At 41.7% G+C, this 21,377-nt stretch overlaps 1 protein-coding gene across 8 annotated transcripts in view; it reads left to right on the forward strand.

Annotated features, from left to right (window-relative positions):
• The window catches only part of BIRC6 (baculoviral IAP repeat containing 6), a 240,383-nt gene that overhangs the window by 14,659 nt on the left and 204,347 nt on the right, over positions 1-21,377 (forward strand). For all 8 annotated transcript variants that reach the window (XM_075596608.1, XM_075596614.1, XM_075596615.1 and 5 more), the window contains exons 2-4: positions 15,920-16,101; positions 16,396-16,533; positions 19,919-20,112. In XM_075596608.1, coding sequence (XP_075452723.1) covers positions 15,920-16,101; positions 16,396-16,533; positions 19,919-20,112 — 514 coding nt within the window. The remainder of the gene's footprint in view (positions 1-15,919; positions 16,102-16,395; positions 16,534-19,918; positions 20,113-21,377) is intronic.

The raw sequence follows: 21,377 nt of genomic DNA on the forward strand, positions 1-21,377 counted from the left end.
CAAAGATGTCAAGATACTCCAATTTGGGGGCGCAGCTAGAGCCAAAGAACAAAGCGGAAAATAGTGTAGGATTTCAAACAATACGGAGATGTTTAGGCATTATCCGATGCACTCGAATGTAAAAGGCAAGTATGAGACTTGTATGAAATGAATTCTCCACTTCTCTCTGAAATGTTGATGTACAGGGAGAGTAAAATTGGTATGTAGTGTAATACTGTTTTAATATGAAAAGTGTGCACTCACAAAGATACACGATTGCAGAGACCAAACAAAGAGTGACCACTCACTACCTTATGTAACCCTCTGTAACCTCTTGTTCTCCATGCGCCGTGCGTAAACCGTTTTGTGGGTGTGTCTTGACTCCAGGGGCTGTTAGAAAAGGTCCAACTCGTTTTGCCAAACTGGCATCCTTAAGGTTCCAATGCAAGTCCCAGTCTCTCCGTCCCTTATGTATCAACTCCCATGTGTGACATCATAAATATATTTAACTCCTCCCCCCTCCCCCTCTCCTCCCCCCCCCTTCCCCCCCTCCCCTTCCCCCCCCAGTCCTTCCCCCCCCCTCCCCTTCCCCCCCTCTCTCCTTTTCTCCCCCCTCACCTCCTACCCTCCCCCCCACCTCCTCCCCCCTTAGCCCCTTACTCCTGGATAGAGTAACGGAAGCCTTAAAGGCACATTCCCCCTTGGTTCATATGTAGCCATGTCTATATGCTATATTGCAGAAGAAATATACAACGCTAAATGTATATAGTAGACAAATGTGCCCTATATATTTCTACCTCTTTTCCCTCCCCCCCCCCTGCCCCCCATTCAAAGGTACCAAAAAGAAACTCTGAGCTCTGTCTAAATGATACTTCCTCTCACGAGGCTGCGACCAAAGAAAAATGTACAAAGTTATTCATGCTGTCTGTCCCCCCTTGGGGGTAATGTGCAAACCAAGAATGTATAAATGGACCTACCAAATAAATGTTATCAAAAGAACTACCCCCCCCCTCCATCCCATCTACCCCTCTCCCTTTGTCCCCCCCCTCCTACTCCACCCCCACTCGGTAATAGAACCCCGCAGGGGATCAATTCGTATCCGCAGAGGATAGTCTATAGTTCCTAGGATATGCTATAGGAATAAAGCAACACCCTATCAACCCAGGCCAACCCATACTAGATAGACCGGGCACCCGATCACAACAGGTCTACCTAGGCTATAGAAAAAGAAAACAATTATATGGGGCCAAGGTGCAATCCCGTTCCCAGTCCCCTGGCAGACTAGCTCCCTACCCATTCCCCCAACCCGTCCTGCCCACCCACTACCCCCTCCTAGCTGATAGAGGACTCTTAAGCTAAAGAAGGAAAGTGAGCTGGAAACTAGATACCGGGCCTATCTAATCTCGAGACCTCCATTACATAAGCGCCACCCCCGCACTTCTCCCCTCCCTATAGGGGAAAATAAATGGGAAAAAGCGGGTAAACGTGGAACTATAGGGTCTCTACCTCGCCCATTCCGGACGGTAATCGTCACCGGACCCACCCCCTAAGGGTCTTATACCCGACAAACCGGTCTTGTTAAGTCGGTCTTGATCCATTAAGACCAGACCAAGGTCTACATTCATCTCTTTCTGCTGCCTGCTGATACTATCCCAGCAGGCCCCCCCCCCCCCCGCCCCCACACCCCCCCCCCACCCACACCCTGGTCAACCAAGGCCTACAAAGGACGAAAGCATCATTTGACTGAGCATCCAGCCACTGACCCTAGCGAGAAGGGATAGGCCCTAAAACTTGGCACAGACAAGGGAGGTGATGGCTAAACAAGGTCCAATTAAACTAGTATCCCTTAATGTAAAGGGACTACAGAATAATAGGAAAAGAAGGCTGGCCCTTCAAGAATTAAAAAAGCTTAATGGTGATATTGTCTTTCTCCAGGAGACGCACTTTACAGGGCAGGAACCGCCCAAAACTTTCCAAAACATATTCCCTATGAGTTACTACTCATCATTTAGTAGTAAAAAACGGGGTGTAGCCATTTTGATCCGGCAGGGCACCCCCTTCAATTTAACAAAAGTCACAACTGACCCAGAGGGTAGATTCGTTGTGGTGTATGGCTCTCTGGCGGGATCCGCGATCGCCCTGATCAACCTCTATGCCCCCAATGAGAATCAGCCGATTTTTCTGAAAAAAATACTAGAGGAAATTGATCCGGAATACTTATTATCCCTGATAATAGGAGGAGACCTAAATATGGTACTCAATCTAGCCGAAGATAAGTCATCCATACCAGGACGCCCGCACCCGCCCCAAGCAATAAGAGTGGGGAAAAACTTTAGGGATATAATAAAGGAATTCTCATTAGTAGACACTTGGAGAGCACAACACCAGGGACAGAGAGATTACACTTTCTTCTCGGCCCCTCACCAGACCTATTCCCTTATTGACTATTTCCTTGTTACCAAGAATGTTCTAGAAGCAACAATCAACACAGATATAGGCCCAATTACGTGGTCAGATCACGCCCCTATTTCCCTAAACCTCACGGCTCCATTTGAAAAAAACATTCACTTATAGCTGGAAACTAAACGACTCTCTCCTAAACAATAAAGAAATAGAAAGAGAGGTCAAACGAGCCCTTAAGGACTATTTCAGGCTAAACCTGGGTACGGTGGAATCCCCAGCTATTCTATGGGAAGCCCATAAGGCGGCTATCAGGGGCCAACTTATCTCGATAGCATCTCATAGAAAAAAAGCCAAAGTAAAACTGACTAAAGAACTTACTGAGAAAATTATACAACTCGAGCAACAAAACAAATCGAACCCATCTAGGAAAATTTATACGTTACTGACGGCCACCAGAACCAAACTAAAGGACATACAATTAGACAATGTGGAAAAGGCTCTAAAATGGACGGGCCAGAGGTATTTTGAGAAAGGGAATAAAGCCGACAGACTTCTTGCTAGCAGGTTAAGAGGCATACAAAAAAGATCACAGATCACAGCGATCAAGAATAGGTCTGGTGAGATAGTCTACAATGAGAAAAAATCGCGGAGGAATTTACCAAATTCTATACCAATCTATACAATTTGAGATCTGACTCCGCTATTCCAAAATCAGCCGCAGAAGCATCAATAATAGATTACCTAGCCGATTGTAACCTTCCCTCCCTGACAGAGGAGGAGAATGATAGGCTGAATGGTAAAATAACAGTAGAAGAACTGACAGCGGCAGTAAAAGCATCTAAATATTCCAAAGCGCCGGGACCTGACGGCTATACAAATTCATACTACAAGAAGTTTCTACCCATACTGTCACCCCATCTACTAGACCTATTTAACTCCTTTATGGCGGGGAATCCAATCCCAAACTCTGTCTCTAGCTAATTTAGCAATAATCCTTAAGGACGGGAAGGACCCGACCCAGTGTGGAAGTTATAGGCCCATATCTCTCCTGAACAACGACTTAAAGCTATATAGCAAGATACTCACGAACAGGCTGAACCCGATCCTACCTAGACTTATTCATTCAGACCAGGTGGGGTTTGTATCGGGACGTCAAGCCGCGGATAATACACGCAAGATAATAAACATATAAACATTTGTCAAAAACAAGGGCGATGCTACTGAGCCTAGATGCAGAGAAGGCATTCGATAGGATAGACTGGTTATTCCTAGATAGTGCCTTGAAAAAAATTGGATTTAAAGACACTTTCCTGGAAGGGGTCCGGGCTCTCTACCAGAACCCTTCTGCCGCGGTCAAACTCCCAGGCGGAACAGGCGAGAGATTTCAAATTAAAAATGGCACAAGGCAGGGGTGTCCTTTATCGCCTCTCCTCTTTGCCCTCACGATTGAACCACTTGCGACCAAAATTCGGAACAATACAGGGTGTTGAGATAGGTGAGACAAATTATAAAATATCCCTATTCGCGGATGATATCATTCTGACTCTGTCCAGACCCCAAACTTCTCTTCAAAGAGAACTGTCGGACTTTGGTAAAGTGTCTGGGTATAAAATAAACAGTGGAAAGTCGGAGGCCCTAAATATCAGCCTACCAGACGAGGAAGTGAAACTACTCAAACTAAATTTTAATTACAGGTGGTGTCCTTCATATATTAAATATTTGGGGGTGAATATATCAAGACACTACAGAGCTCTATACCAAGATAACTACCCAGCGCTCTGGGAAACGATTAAGAAAGACTCTGAACAGTGGCAAGGTTACCAGATATCATGGATTGGGAGAATGATTTCAGTGAAGATGAACATACTCCCTAGACTATTATACTACTTTCAGACACTCCCAGTCCATGTACCTGGCGCTGATCTAAAGCGCATATAGAACAGAATGTTTAACTTTATTTGGCAGGGCAAAAGGCCCAGAGTAGCAAGATCAGTCCTGTTGGCATCAAGAGGAAGGGGGGGTATGGCATCAAGAGGAAGGGGGGGTATGGCTGTCCCAGACATACACAAATACTACATAGCAGCACAATTGAAACAAGCAGTTATGTGGAATGCCGACCCAGACAAACATTGCTGGATCGAGATAGAATCTAAGTATGCCAGAATGCCTTCTCTGCAGGCCTGTCTGGAGCATGGACAGGGGAGATAGACAAGCACATAACCTAAAATTACAAGCGTCTCTATTTACCTGGGAAATATGGTCAAAACACAAGACCAGATTCGGCCTGTGTTCAGCTAATCCGCAACTCACGCCCCTATCTAATAACCCAAAATTCCCCCCGGGATGCAGATCTAAGCTGTACGAACGATTAAAAGCAGGGGGATCGGGACGATCGCGGATCTTCTTAGTTTCGACACGTTCCTGAGCTACCAAGAAGTCCGTGCCAAATACAAAATCAGGGAACTGGACACATTCAAATATTTACAAATCCGGCACTTTGCCCAAAAGATTTGCCCAACCCCAGAATTCCCCTCTCTTACCAAATTCGAGCGACTCTGTAAAGCAAACACCTACCAAAAGGGACTAATCTCCGACATATATGCCATCCTAGAAAATTCGGCAGCCCCCCAAGATCATGATTATATGCTCAAATGGGCGGCAGATTTGAACATTACAATAGAAAGAGAGATTTGGGAGGAAATTTGGCTGGCAGCCTCGGGAACGTCCCTATGCACCATAACGAAAGAGAATATTTATAAAATTCTCTATCACTGGTACCTCAACCCAGCGAGATTGAGCCAGATCTACCCCTTGGCGTCAGACCTATGTTGGAGAGGCTGCGGACATAGAGGGGACATGGCCCACATCTGGTGGACCTGTCCGGAAATTGTTAAGTACTGGGCCAAGGTCCACAATCTGATAAAAGAGGTCACAGACCTAGAAATACCTATAGAACCACTGACCTTCCTACTTGCAAGGCCAATACCCGGAATTGGTCGGTCAACTAGGAAATTGATCTCCCATATTCTAACTGCGGCCAGATGTGAGATAGCGGCATCCTGGAAAAGACAAACCACCCCATCTAAAAGGTCCATTAAAAAAAGTCAGTGAAGTGATGCTAATGGAGAAGCTGACGGCAATGATCAAGCAAAAGCTTATCGCATTCGACAAAATATGGGAGACCTGGTCACTCCTCGCGAGATGAGGGCTTCGGTAGATACAACTTAAGGGAGCAAACTAGACCCCCCCGAATCCCAGCGTTAGCCCCTTTCGACCAAAGGACCCAGGAACGTGGCCTCCAGGATGTGAACCCTCCTCCCCCCTTCCCCCCCGACCCTTCTGTCTTCACTCTCCGAGGACCTCCCTTTCTAGAACAATCAAGTTTGCCCTTTCTTTACCCCGGAAAAAGTTAAAATGTTTATGTATTAGGCTGTGAAATGAACCTGTAAATCACCTGTTGTACCAATGCCTAATAAAATTATTTGGAAAAAAAAAATATATATATATATATATATTTAACTATGTCAGTGCTAGACAAAAGGCACTGCAATAAATGGAATTCCACAGTCCCAATTCATTTAGAACATTGAGGTGTAATGAGGTAATTATAAGGTATATAGAGGGAAAGAACATATGAATATCACCAATTGTGAACTTATAAGACCATAATGGGCTATAATATACATTGTGAAACTACTTGTAAAAATTAATAAAATAAAGGACCAATCAAAAAGCGAACCGGTAAAATAGATCATTGGAAAAAGGAGATCCATTTTTTTTTAGATATTACATGGAAAAGATATGTACTGTATTATAAGATTGCAGAGAAAAAAGTGGTGAAAAATGTCCCTTTAGACATAAATTTATGGATCTATATCCACCTATTTAAGTATAAAACTTAAACAAAACCAGTGGATGACCACAGAAATACGAGGCCATCATGAACGAATAATTTTTTTTCCTACACTCTGAGAAAGTCCCTCTGGTATACAATCAATGTCTACATAGAACAGACAAGTTCTGCAGAGACCAAGCTGAAAAACCAATTGAGGTGCCCTCACAAAATCATACAGAAGTGTATTAATCATAATGAAGCCAGTCAGGCAGCAGACAAGTGTGTGGTAACGTCATAGAGATATGACTGGTCTGGGCAGCCAAGTAGTTCAGATATACAACTAGATCGGTGTCCAAGTGTTAAAGGGACACTATAGTCAGACTGTGGGTACAATTAACATTTTAGTACGTTACATCACCAATGGGACCTTACATTTCAACACTGAACATACAAATAGAAGCATAAAACTTAATTGCCATATCGCATTGGACTTTTTTTGTTGCTGAAAAAGTTAAGTGTTACTGGAAACATTATATTCATACAATCTTTCTTCATTACCGTACACTCTGTTCTGTGTAGGTAATGTTTCAGTGGCTTCATTATTATATATATATTTATATATCGTACATTGATATTATGAAGAACATTTACAATACTGCAACATCAACCATTATATTACATGAAGATTCAAGCAAGATAAGGATCAGTAAGGGAGGATACCATGTCCCAAAGCTTTTCACAGGAACACTTGAACAATTGTTGAAGACATTAGATTGGGAAGAAAACAGAATAAAAATCCAATGGTAAACATTTTGAGCCGCCGGCGATTTGCACATTACATTATTTTTGCCACAAGTCCAGAAGGTCTCCAGCAACAAATGGGAAAACTCACCAAAGCAAGTTAGAATGTGAGCCTCCGTTTGAATCTCCACAAGACCAAAGTGATCAACAAATTTTGCAAGTCTACAAAGATTGAAATAATTAAAAGTCTACAAAGAGTGAAATAGTACTAGAAGTCTACCATGGCTGTCAAATAAGTCTCGATGACAAAATAAGTCCCAAAGAATGTGCTACTCTGTGCCAAGACAAATAGAGAAACGGACCAAACAAGGACCAACAAAACAGACGGCATATGACACAATAAAAAAATATCAGAGAGAAGGAGAAAAAGAGACCAAATATTGTAGTACAATGCAAATGTGTATTTTAACAATAGTTAAGGTCTCGCTCACAAACAGACTAGAATATTAGGCATAGCAATGCTGAGCCTTGCAGGATTGCAAATCCCTCCCCGTTCGCGCTCTGGTGTGCTGGGCGGGTGATTAGAGTACTCCAAACTGAAGTTCTTGGTTTCCTTGCAGCGTTCCTGCTTGTACCCTCTCTAGCTGTGTCTGTTCATTCCGCCCCATCTACTGGAGCTGTGCGGTGCGTCTCACCGGGTTTGCGTTCCAAGTATCCTTGTCAGATGGCTGCTTTGTGCATTTCTTGAGCGGTCCTTGGGTTGACTCGGTGCTGACAGGAACGAGGCAACACCAAGCCAACCAGAGGAGCTGCCATCTGGCAAGGAGGCTTAGAACGCCGTCCCGGCAAGACGCATCGCTTGTTGGAGTGGGGGGGGGGGGGGGGAGGGCCTCAACACACAGAGTTCATTAAATACTTTTTTGGGCGCATCGATTAATAGATCATTTCTGTTCAATGATCTAGCTCTTCAGCAATGTTAATTTAATCAGAATGATTATTTGAAATCTATTTTAAAATGTCCAAATAACTGTGGGGCTTTCCTCCTTGTCCTCAAAGGGTTCATTTGGGATATTTGCAAGCCAGTCTGGGTGATGACAGCTAGTTTTCAAAATGTAATTGTTGCTGTCCACTTTTTTTTTTTTTTAGAGACGGTCTTCGTATTTAATTTACAATTTTCTATATATAGGCATACCCCACATTAACGTACGCAATGGGACCGGAGCATGTATGTAAAGCGAAAATGTACTTTTCACTACCTTTTTTCCACTTATCGATGCATGTACTATAATGCAATCGTCATATACGTGCATAACTGATGTAAATAACACATTTGTAACAGGCTCTATAGTCTCCCCTCTTGCGCACAGCTTCGGTACAGGTAGGGAGCCGGTATTGCTGTTCAGGACGTGCTGACAGGCGCATGCGCAAGCTGCCATTTGCCTATTGAGCGATATGTACTTACTCGCGAGTGTACTTAAAGTGAGTGTCCTTAAACCGGGGTATGGCTGTATAGTGTTAGTTCCAGACATTTAAGGCTTACTTTCACAATACATAGTACACCTGAACCTGTGCTGAAGGAGTTGCTCAGTGAATGAAGTCACTGACAGTGTGTGTGAAGCAGGGGAACCTGGTTCAAATCCTGGTGTCGGCTCCTTGTGACTTGGAGCGTCCCTTTATATTGCCTTAGGCCCTAAAAATTGATTGTTGGCTCTACGGGGCAAAGACATATGCCTGCAAAATTTTTATGTAAAAGTCTGTGTACACTGTCCGGGATAAAGCAAGGAAAAAAACAAAACAGAAATTTAGATTAATTCTAATGTCGATTTAACGCCTACACCAGGGTAAAAAGGGTTATATACTCTTCTATACAGTGACTGGGTTCAGCATCCATTGCAGTTATTTCTGCCAGACATTAGGGGTTATTCATTAATATGTGATGGTGCTGATCAGGGCACCATCACACGGAAACTCCCATTGACGTTTATTGAATGATCCCCCTTGTGTGTATGTGAGTAACATCCTGCAAACACGTGATCAGGATTTGGTGGAAGGGATGGATAATCCCCTCAGAATTAGTGATCAAAGGGAAATGTTGAAAGAAATTGTCAAACAAATGCTGCCAGTAGAATTTACTGTCGGTGTCTGCGATTGTAAGAACGCTGTTGGAAAGCTGTTGATTCTCTTCATGTAACAAATTCAATGTGATTTTACATGTCTCGGACATGAAACTATATGTATGTATCTGTGCATAATGAGCAATAAGACAATGGGCATTTCACAAATAATCTCCCTGAAGGAGATTTTGCCAATTATGCTTTCTTTTATTAAACATTACGCTGTAGTGTGGTGGTTTTAAATTTTTTTTTTTTTTTTTTTTTTTAATAAAGAAACTCAGTTTAAAAGTACATTTGCCCTGTGATCTTTATTATTTTCAACTCCATACAGCTGCGGCCGCCTTTATCTTAATGCGGCCGGATCCGTGGCGCTCTGCTAACCGTGGTCAGATGCAGTATATTTTCTGTTTTTCCGTAGCGCTTTCCGGTATGTTATCGCTCGGATTTTTAGCGCTGTCCTCTATACTGCAATACCGGCTAAAAACACAGGTGGGCGTTCGCTAGCTGTTGTCTTAAGTCTAATAAGTCTAATGCATGTCTAATACATTGTCTGTGTGTGCACACGCAGTATTTGTAAAATGGAGGATTTACAGTATACAGTATTACAAATATATAGCGTCGCGTCTTCTTTGAATATAAAATTATCACATTTCTATACAGTACTGTATGTACTGTATTACAGTATTTTGTAATCAGTACTTTTTATATTATGCGTGTACCGTACAGTACTGTATGTCTCATTTGAACATTGTTGAAACGCATAGGTGTGTTACAGTATCACATTTCGCCGCATACAGCACTCTCCCTCTCGCCCCCGCACACACACAGCTAAAGTACTATTTCAACTTCTTATCTACAGTTCAGTACACCTCTCCCAGCCAGATGGCTTTCTGGCTTCAATCATCCCAAACCTGTCATCACATTCCTGCGTGTATAACGTACAGAGCCTGGTGTCACATTTCAGCGCCTGCGTGTAATCCTATTTGGGAAGGGACCTAGTTGATGATTAATGCGCATGCGTGTATAACTTCACAATCATGTGGAAGTTCAAGTCTGGGAAAAAAAAAATATATTTTTTTAATGCTTCGTTTCAGTCCCAACAATTATTTTCTCGGGGGCGTCTCTTGTTCACATACAGTACACGCCTAGATGTGATGAGACGCATACTGTATGCTTTTCAACAAGGTTCCAATGCGCATGCGCCTAACTATAGAAGCTGCGCAGACAATGATATTGCTGGACTACATTTTGGCGAATTGTGACTACAAGAACTAAATAACCATAAGCAAAGCGATTTGATTACAGGAGAATCTCTTTACTGTGCATTGATATTGATATAGTTAAAAAATAATTACATACGGCAGCTGTACCCACCATAGACTTTGCCATTCGGTTGGCGCCGAGCCACTGCCAGTCCCGTAGTCTTAATTATACACGTAGTTGACAGGTGGCAGCGGGCCTGCTACACCTGTAGTTGACAGCTGATGAAGCTGGAAATTGCTTTGGTACATGCAAGCTTGCTGGTATCTGTACGTCAAATCTTGCTCAGGCTGCAGGTATCCAGGCGGGGGCGGATAGCAAGGGTTGCCGGTCAGCAGGTTTTCACAGACGGTCGGACCGTTATTGGAAGCCGGTGCTGGCGCTGGCGCATTGCTTGCCTGGGACTGACGATTCTTAGTTGGTTTTACCATGATCTTTCGCCTTTTGAACTCTCCATGATCAAAGATACTGGAAATTCAGGGGCAACACACCAATACCCTCCTCCTGTAACTCCGGGTGCAGGAGCAATACGAAAAAAACGCAGACCGATACATAACTTTTCCCTTATCACACGCTTCCACCCATGAGCATCTGGTGAAAATTTGTAAAAGTCATAATTTTCGATAAAATATTGATAAATTTAACCAACTGTGGCCATCTTATCATCTGCTGAACTAATTGCTGACCATATTAAATAAGCGTACGTTATGATGGGCTTTAGGAACACGGACTGCAGTGGTGTACTCATCTCTGGACCTCTCTGGACAATGGAATAGAACACCAGACACTTTGCATTTAGTTTTTAATATGAAACGCCTAAATAGATACAATGTTGTACAACTTCTTCAGTACCAAGGTCAATTCACAAAGGACCACTGTGGTATTTTTGATACACCTGCAAGTCGACAAATTACTGAAGCGCATGCGCATTACAATTCATGAATATCTGCTATCTGGCGGATACGCGAAGAATTGCAACCAATTAAATCCGAAACATTCTCATTAAACAGATCAAGCGCGGGTGACGCCGGCATGATTGCGACATGAATACGGCACGAACGCGGCGAAGCGCGTGGCATTTGGAAAAAGTCACCGGAAAATATCGGTGAAGTGTTAGAATAAAAGGGGCCGTGGCTGTATGTTGCACTAGAGCCGAGGTGGGCAACCCTATCGCCATTCGCCACATGTGGCGAATTGGCAGGCTAAGTGTGGCGAATTTAATACTGATCTAGTCTAGCCCCACATTCCCCCTCCAAGAACTCTCTTCTGTTTCCTGCTCTGCATAGCTATGCAGACCCCATGCGGAGAAGCACTCCGCTGTCAATCTGCCTGTCTCACCTTCACGGCACTGCATCGGGGGGGGGGGGGGGGGAAGCTGCTCCGTTTCCCTGACTGAACAATTTGTTGGTTCCCTCTGTCTTGTCTCCCCTCCTTGCTCGCTCTGCCCCTCCCTCCTCCACTCAGCTGATTTTGGGAGTGCTCGTTCCATCTGTCCTGTCTCCCCTCCTTGCTTGCTCTGGTAAACTTCCCCCCCTCCCCCTCCTCCACTCAGCTGATTTTTGGTAGCGCTGGTTCCGTCTGTCCTGTCTCTCCTTCTGGCTCAGGTGTGTGTGTGTGTGTGTGTGTGTGTGTGTGTGTGTGTGTGTGTGTGTGTGTGTGTGTGTGTGTATATATATATATATATATATATATACACACACACACACACACACTGTGTTGTTTTAAATTTTTGCATGCGCAACAAAATAACTACATTTTTGCATGGTGTGGCTATTTGGACTTCTAATTCGCTACATTGAAAAATAGGTTGCCCACCCCTGCACTAGAGTATCTGTTTCACCAAGTTATTTACTCTAACTGAATGTAATTATTTTTTTTTAATTATTATTTCTAAAAAAATTGATCCCAAAACCTACATTAACATGACTGTTTAGTCCCTCCCACTTTGTGGCTAGGCTTGTAGAGCTTTTTTTGAGACGGTGTTTCTGAATCTTTTTGATATCTGCGTGGAGATGGCTCGGTGTTGTCTGTTGGGGTGGAAGTGAGGATAAGAAACCGGTTGCCATGTAAACACACTACTGAAGGCTTTGAGTCTCTTAAGTAAAAATGAAAGAGCAAAAGGAATTCATGCACACAAAGATATCTGGACTTTAAAAGATAGTTTATTCAATCACTGTATCAGAGTGCAAATTGTAAACAGCATTACACATACAGGCATACCCCGCTTTAAGTACACTCACTTTAAGTACACTCGCGAGTAAGTACATATCGCCCAATAGGCAAACGGCAGCTCACGCATGCGCCTGTCAGCACGTCCTGAACAGCAATACCGGCTCCCTACCTGTACCGAAGCAGTGCACAAGCGGGGAGACTATAGAGCCTGTTACACATGTGTTATTTACATCAGTTATGCACGTATATAACGATTGCAGTACAGTACATGCATCGATAAGTGGGAAAAAGGTAGTGCTTCACTTTAAGTACATTTTCGCTTTACATACATGCTCCGGTCCCATTGCGTACGTTAATGCAGGGTATGCCTGTACTGTAGTGTATGCACAGGTATTTGTTCTTATAGCGTCCACACCATTCACAAAGCATACTTCTAATAGATAATGCAGTCTTCAGATAAATGATGAAATAAACTTAAAACATTTTGGGGTAATCTGCAGTATCTTTTAGGTGTGCAATACTTTTGTATATAAAGGGTGGACTAAAAAGAAGGTATACAAAATGCTTTTCAAGGGCGGCTCCTAACATAACTTAAAAAATCATCGTAAATTTTTTGGGGGGAACTGAGTCTTTTAAACAAATAAACAATGAAAGCAGCAAATCTCATTGGCTACTTTTTGTGTTTATTTTAGCAGTAGCGGCCATTGAGGTTGCTAGGGTTTCACTGTATTATGTTGGTCATAAAAAACATTCCCAACAGCCTATTTATAAAGAAATGCATTCCAAAATGTATTGTGACCAGCATGACATCCACATATACTTTATAGAAGAAATAACTCCAGTATTTTACAAATCAAAATTCAATGCCATACCCCATAATAAATTAGAAATGGTCAATATATTTTTTAGTATGACGGCTTTCAAAGAAAACGGATATGTTGGTACCACTGTATAATAAATACAAAAAATAAAAACAAAGGTTCATCAAAGGTTTTGTGAATTTATGCAGAAATTAAACTAAGATACCCATTCCCAGAACATAGGGATGACTAAAACGATTTGCCATTACCATGTGTAAATAGAAATATTCCTTGGCTCGTTGCAGTCTCCATTAGTTTTCTTAGAAAGTAGGATGATCCCCTGGGAATATAGTCACTTTCTCAGCTCTAACATCTCGATGCATTCAAAATCATTTCTATTAATATTTGTACAACAAATAAAAATACCACTTGTGGTGCATTTACGTGTCTGGCAGGTCTGCAACCCTGTCTTTGCAACCCAATTTTAATGATATAAGTAAATACTCCATTTACTACTTTAGTGATAAGTGTTTATTTTTTACAAGGCTCTACAACTTTGAAACTACATTTATGAATTGCTCTGGATGAAAGCGTTTTTTTCTATCAATATCAACATGAACCTCCTTCACTTCTATTATTCCTTCTATCCTTCTTCCTGATCCTTAATTTTTTGAACCCTCAATTATTTCGTTCCCTCTATCCAGCCTTCCTCTACTATCCCTTCTCTTTCTGGCCCACACCCTGCCTTCTTTCCTATCCTCCTATCCACCTCCCCTTCCTCCTCCCTCACTAGAGGCTCTTCTTCCCACATTACCCAAGTCTCTTGTGTCCTCTCCTTCTCTTGTCTCATACTTGCATGGCCTCTTCGCCCTTTCCTTATTCTGTATTCTTATATGTGGGAGGCTGTGCATGGTGGCTGGGGATAAACCATGAGCTAGGAAAGGAAGATGGTGAAATAAGAGGATGTCCCAGTTGAAGTGTTACAAAACATTTCTGTTTTCTTCGTCACTTCTCTGATAGAAGATCAATGGAGACGTACTGTGTGTGATAAATGAATTGCATATGCTACATTCAATCTATAAAAGGCAAATTGCACCACCTAGTTTTCAAGTGATACAAAAGTACGTGTACTGCGTCGTCAAACCTGGCAAGTATGTATTCGGCTTGAATCATTTGACTTATTTCTGAACAGTGGAGAAATTGATGAAGATTTCTCCACTGTTCAGAAATAAGTCAAATGATTCAAGCCGAATACATACTTGCCAGGTTTGACGACATCTCTGTTCTTAAGACCTGCTCTCCTAAGACTTTTGGAGAGTCAAATGTGGCCAGCTCTGTCATCCTATACTTTGGATTGATCCCTGTAAGGGCTGTAATATAGTGCGCGCGCGGGTCAATGATAATTGCAGGGTATGAGCCTGCAGTTGCTATACTTCAGATCTGTGAAAATACAAACAATTAGTATTTTCGTGCTGCTGCCACGCTGCGAGCCAATCACAGCGCGGCCTGACACTTTGACATCATAGCCATGCCCCTTAGCAGCGCGTGCTACCGCTTGAGCTATATCAACTGAAAGCACGTGCAACGCAGGCACAGGCGTGCCAGCTCATACTATATAACAAGCCCAAGGCTGCGGACATAATGCGTGTGTGCTAGCGACAGAACACAAGTAGGCGCACGCGTTGCCTGGGTGATTTGTGTACTCTGATGACACGCTTGATCGGTAGGTGTGGCCGTGACGTCACCAGGCTGGTTTGCCCTCATTGGTTCAAATGCTCACGTAATGCGGCCGTCACGTGAAAAATATAATGGATTTGTCTCCTCCAAATCCAGTCGCTCTTCAGCGCGCGTAATATGGCTGGACTGCTTCACATAATGGTTTTGTTTGGGTCGCACGCACTAGCCGTAGCCTTATGTTGCTACATGGAACTGTAAGGAATTCTGCAGTGATATCTTATTGGAACCAGCTGCTCTTAAAACATGATGCTCCCAGCATCGGGAACTAACTGGTTGCCAGTAAAATGTTCCTGCTGTTCTGATTTCTAGAGAGGGAACAAGAAAGAACCCACACCTTAATTGGTAGACTTCTCAGGAATCCTCACAGTTGAGAATAGCACAGTTCATCTTGGGGGGGGGGGGGGGGAGGAGGTGGGGGGGGGGTGTTTTGTAGGTGATTACAACTTAAAAGGTTGTGGGGCAACCATTTCTTCTGTGTTTTTTTTGACTAATGATTTAGAATTACTGTGCATGAGCCTGAATTTTTGACCGGGAGAACTAGATTTACTTGTGACATTTGCAGCCAATAGTCTATTTAAAATTACTCCCGTCATACAGACTTACTGAAAGTGACATAAATAACAAATAGCCTCTGGTTAGCAGTTAAAGTTGATCTCCACGGTACTAGATTTCACACAACCCATTTTGTTGAGGCTTAACAGAAGTGTAAAAGGCATAATTATTTATTTTCGTGACTATACTTTTGCAGTGTTATTTATTGCTGCTATTTCATTTTTGCAAGTGTGTATAATAGCTACTGTTTTCTCTTGTGGAATAAAAATTTAGGTGGAAACTGAGTAAGTTATAATAAAGGTTTTTTTTTTTTTTTCTATACACAGCAAAACCAGGTGGCCGAGTGAAATGTCAGTATTTCCCAACTGTGGATAAAGTTATCTTTGTGGATGATTATGCAGTGGGTTGTAGGAAGGACCTGAATGGCATTTTATTGCTAGATACAGCACTTCAAACGCCAGTTTCAAAGCAGGATGACGTGGTGCAGCTTGAATTGCCTGTTACAGAGGTAAGTGATGGTAACGTGCTCTGATTCTCTGTCAGCCTGACATTCTCTTACTATTTACATTAATAATAGTGACTTCTAGAGTGCTCTTGGATTTGTATTAAACTGTGTCTAATTGCCCATTTAATTTCTCTACTTTTTCTTTAGACTTACATACAGTGCAAGGTGTTTGTTAATCCACATTCATACATTTTACTTTTTACTTTACCTTGACACACATCTGAAATTTGTCCCAATGGGTAAAAAAAAAACAATACAAAATGTCTGTGTCATGGTTTTTTAATCTTTGCATTATAGGCGCAGCAATTGTTGTCTGCTTGCCTGGAGAAGATTGATGTTTCCAGTGCTGAAGGCTACGACTTGTTTATAATGCAGCTGAAAGATGGCTTTAAAAATACCTCACATGAAACTGCAGCAAATCATAAAGTTGCTAAGGTAAGAAGCCATTACAATTTCAATTTAGGGCTAAGTGGCTTGCTACTTTAACTACATGTAGTAGTTTACTGAGAAGCTTTATTTATTTATTTTTTTAAATAAAATGTTAGCATTTTCGCCATCATTGTAAATACCATTAACAAGGTGTCGTCATCGCAGTGGGAATAAACGGTAATTTACAGAACGTACGTGTAATTATGGAAATACACCTACTGTATATTGGGTACAAATTACAATGTATGATTTATTTTTGGATAGTACAGTATAGTTTTATTTTTAACAGCTTGGATTTGTTAATATGCTACCAACGTTACATTACAAAAATGGAAAAGGATTCCTAATTCTATTACCTGAATGTCCTGGTACATACCTGCATCAGTGCCCTAGTGCTGTGCCAGCTCCGTGGCCACAGACACTACGGCACTTCCGCCTCACGTAACAGCTCTTCGGAGCGATCATGTATTTTGTTCCAGCCATCGAACCAGATGTGACCACCCCTTTAGTGTAGTACATGATCGAGGGCCGATCGCGCACACCCCTAAAAAAATTGATCAAGGGGTGATGACGTACGGTGTACATCATAAAGACCCCCTGGGGTGCTGCTTCTATGGACGTACACTGTAAGTCATTAGGTCACTGAAGGGGTTAAGATAATGACTGTCTGCTCAGGTCACAGCGGAGCAGTTTCCAAACACACTCCCTGCACCTCTCCCCTCAGTTTTGAAGTCATCAGTGAGGAAGGGGTAGAGCTAGAAGCCCTATGACTGAGACCCTGGCATCCAGCAACTTCATGGAATCCTCCTGCCAATCTCCTTAATGTAAAATAATTTTAATTTAAAAAATGTTACATTCGTAAAATTTAAATATACTAAAATGTATTTGCTTTTTTATATGTATTACCATTTGTTTCAACATTGCCCCTTATTCCCTCTAGATTGTAAGCTCTCACGAGCAGGGCACTCATTACCATCTGTATATGTTTGTGCTGGCATGTTGTTATTTGGTATGTCATTCCGTTTATGTAATTTACGTAATTACCCCCAGGGTACTACGCTGCGGAATATGTTGGTGCTTCACAAATAAACAATAATATATTTCACAAGAAATTACCTTGAACAGTTTTTGAGGTGTTTAGATTTTTTGGGGTTTCTATTGGGTATTTATCGCGATAAATAATGTAATATAGTTATTGTGGGAATTTTTGTTATCACCCAACCCTATTTCCACCTTATAATACCTACTCCATTACTTTCTAGCCCTATTTCCACCTTGTAATACCTTCTCCATTACTTTCTAGCCCTATTTCCACCTTGTAATACCTTCTCCATTACTTTCTAGCCCTATTTCCAGCTTGTAATACCTTCTCCATTACTTTCTAGCCCTATTTCCACCTTGTAATACCTTCTCCATTACTTTCCAGCCCCTTTTCCCACCTTATAATACCTTCTCCATTACTTTCCAGCCCCTTTCCCCACCTTATAATACCTTCTCCATTACTTTCCAGCCCCTTTCCCCACCTTATAATACCTTCTCCATTACTTTCCAGCCCCTTTCCCCACCTTATAATACCTTCTCCATTACTTTCCAGCCCCTTTCCCCACCTTATAATACCTTCTCCATTACTTTCCAGCCCCTTTCCCCACCTTGTAATACCCTCTCAATTACTTTCCAGACCCTTTTCCACCTTGTAATACCTTCTCAAATTTTCCCCATATTTTGTGGTAATTTGGGGGGTTTATAAGCACTGGGTAATTGTGTCCATTATCTCCAGCCCTATTTCCACCTTGTAATAGCTTCTCCGTTACAACTTTTTTTTCTCTATAATGTCGGATGTTTTTTATCATGGCTGTGTTCGAAAGGCAGTTTACCAAAAATACTCAATTCAACATTGGACTTTTCTAGTTGTTGAGTTTCTTTCTAAACATAACTGAAAAACGAAATCTGCACATAATGCAACATATGTTTTCGATTGCTCTTTAAGGCACCAATACCTTTAATACATGAGTCTGTAAAAACATATGAGACAAGAGTAGCTTCTGTTACTTAACATTTTTTTTTTTTTTAAATCCTCATACATGATTTACTGCTTGAGAATAAAGTTGCACAAATAGCAAGGCCATTGTTGACTTGAAAATATTTCATATGTTGTCTACTAGTGCAATTGTTAAATCGGAAAAATCTATTTAATTACTTAAAACCGCAAACTGTGCTGCTCCTTTTTTTCCCCCCTTCCTTTTAATAAAATGTTCCTTACAGTGTGGAGAAAAACATTTAAATCCCCCCGAGCTGAACTGCGGCTCTCCAAGCTACAGAACATGGATCCCAAGGACAAAATAGAATTCTTGTCTGGGAGATACAATGTGACTATTGGGATCAGCCTCACTGGCGGCCAGTAGAAAGCAACGGCATCCGTGAAATTACATTTCAGCTTCTAATTGGGTTGGTCCCAAACCCATATTCATTCGTGTTTTTTTTTTTTTTTTTTTTTTTTTGCAAGTACTGGCAAAAGTTAAATGAAAATGGAATAACTTCAATCTGATGCATATCCAGTGCATGGAGCTTTGATTGCCGCGGTTCAGCTCTGGAGGTCCCTCAGTGTTGACAAAACGACAAATGATCAGTGTGGTCATTTGAAATGGTTTTTTTCCCCCTCGACATTGAGATTCTGTGTTGAAAGCATTGTGTAAATATTTTGCTTTGTATCTTATTTCAAATGATTGTCAGATGACTTGCATTTTATTTACACTTATCCCAGATTAGTACAACTTTGGAATCTTTGCAGCATTTACTTTTGTCTGGGGCTCTATAACGAAAGCTAAATGTATTACTGTTTTGACCATGATTTATGAATTTTTTTTTTGTCGTAAATTTATCTTACAAATGCAGTCCTACCTATGGGGGTGTATAGTGCTTCCTTGGCAAGATCTAATCACGATTAACAATACATTTTTTTCCTTTGGATTAGTGGTATTGATCTAGTCTAGAATTGGTAGAGATTAATGCGTGGCTTTATTTGTAGTAGTAGAAAAAAGGTCATATTTTAGTGGAAAGATGTTATTAGTACCCTAATGACTACAATGTATTGTAGTCTGTTGAGTGTGACTGCCATTTTAAGTAGAAATAGGATGGCATGAGGTTTCTGCAACTTATCTACATATTTTTTTAAATGTAATCCGATAAAAAGGAGAAAATTAAGTCTTAAACAGCCATAATGAGACAACTTTTGATGGAAAAGCCAGAAAGTATTGTTGCCATTCAAGCTTTTACATTTATTTTTTTGTCATTTTCTTTTCCTTTTATACAAATATATGATACCAATTCTGTGCATTGCAGTTAAATATTCTTAGTTTTTGTTGTCCTGTAAAACATGTATTCTTAATTGCAGTGGGCAACAGTCACGTTCCATCTTCCTCATCACGTGTTAAAGTCTGTGACGGGTGCTATTGTAAATGAGCTGAAGAAGATAAATCAAAACGTTGCTGCCTTGCCTGTAGCCTCTTCTATAATGGACAGATTGTCCTATCTCTTACCCAGCGCTAAGCCTGAGCTTGGTGTAGGGCCTGGTCGGTCAGTGGACAGGTATGTTGGATTCACATTACTAAAAGTTGCTTTACAAGAAATGAAAAGTCTTATTGCCTGCAGTGGCCAGATGGTATACTACAGGAGTTTTACTTAAAGGTGTAGCTCCTCCTAGGATGAAAGAACTTAAGGACAGTGGAATATTAAATGGAGCTGAATGAAACAACAACATGAACGTTAAACTCAACATTTCCATGGTAAACCAGTTTTGGAGGATTTTAACAATTATGTATTTTTTGCATGCACCCGTAAAAAAATTAAATGATAGAAATCTTACATACCAGCAGGCCATTTATTAGACGTGAACACCCTGATTCTTGGAATGCATGGGTCTCCTTGCATATTCCATATATAACACACAATTCACTTTTTACACACTGAGACCGATGCAACTTCTATTCTCGTTAAAGAAGTGGTAAATATACAATATCTCTCCCACCCACCCTCCCCCACCAACTAAACAAATGAAGCTGTGCAGTTTTAATAGATCCATATCGAAAACTTTTTAAAGGCGCTGTTTGATCAAGAGACAAGTACTAATTTAGTGTGCCCCACACATAGCAGGAGGTTGTGTACAGACTGTAAGCTGATTCTCGGCTTAAGTGGCTCTTCAGACACCTCCTGTTGTGTTAAACTCTTCAGAAATCTGTTATGTCTTTATTATGATAATTTACAGAACTGTTTAGCCACTCGCAGGTGTAGTTTCAGATTATTTGAGGAGGGCAAATGTAGTCCCAGGTTACAAAACTGTAAATAGAGAAGAGGCTGGTAACTGTCAGTGAAGCGGCCTCCTGTAATGGGGAAGTGAATAAACACTGCTCAGGCCGGGGATCACAGCTGCACGCGCCGCCAGTCTGATAATCGCGCGTGCGGAGCCGGAGCCATAAATAGTGAATTGTTGCTACAGGATTTTAGATATTCTGCAGGCAGTGTAGATTTACTGGGGGTGCCTAGGAAAATATATCGCAGTGAAGCAGTAGTGACGTAGCTTGCCTATAGTGTAAGACTTTTGATGCACCCCCTGCACCGGGAGGGAAGGTGACCAGTCGTGTACCTCCGGGATATGTACTGGGTCTGGTGCCCATTAATCTCATTCTTAGTAACATTCCAGATCTGAAAAGGGAACTTTTTTTTTTTTTTGCCAATGAGACAAAGACCTGCAATAAGGTTGATAAACTTGGGGTGAAACAAAATGATTAATAGTTTGGGTTGATTAGGGAAATGGCAACAGTGTGGTAAATGCAATTCTTTACCAAGATACACAT

This window comes from Ascaphus truei, chromosome 4 (genome assembly GCF_040206685.1).
Source record: "Ascaphus truei isolate aAscTru1 chromosome 4, aAscTru1.hap1, whole genome shotgun sequence".
Taxonomy (NCBI): Eukaryota; Metazoa; Chordata; class Amphibia; order Anura; family Ascaphidae; genus Ascaphus; species Ascaphus truei.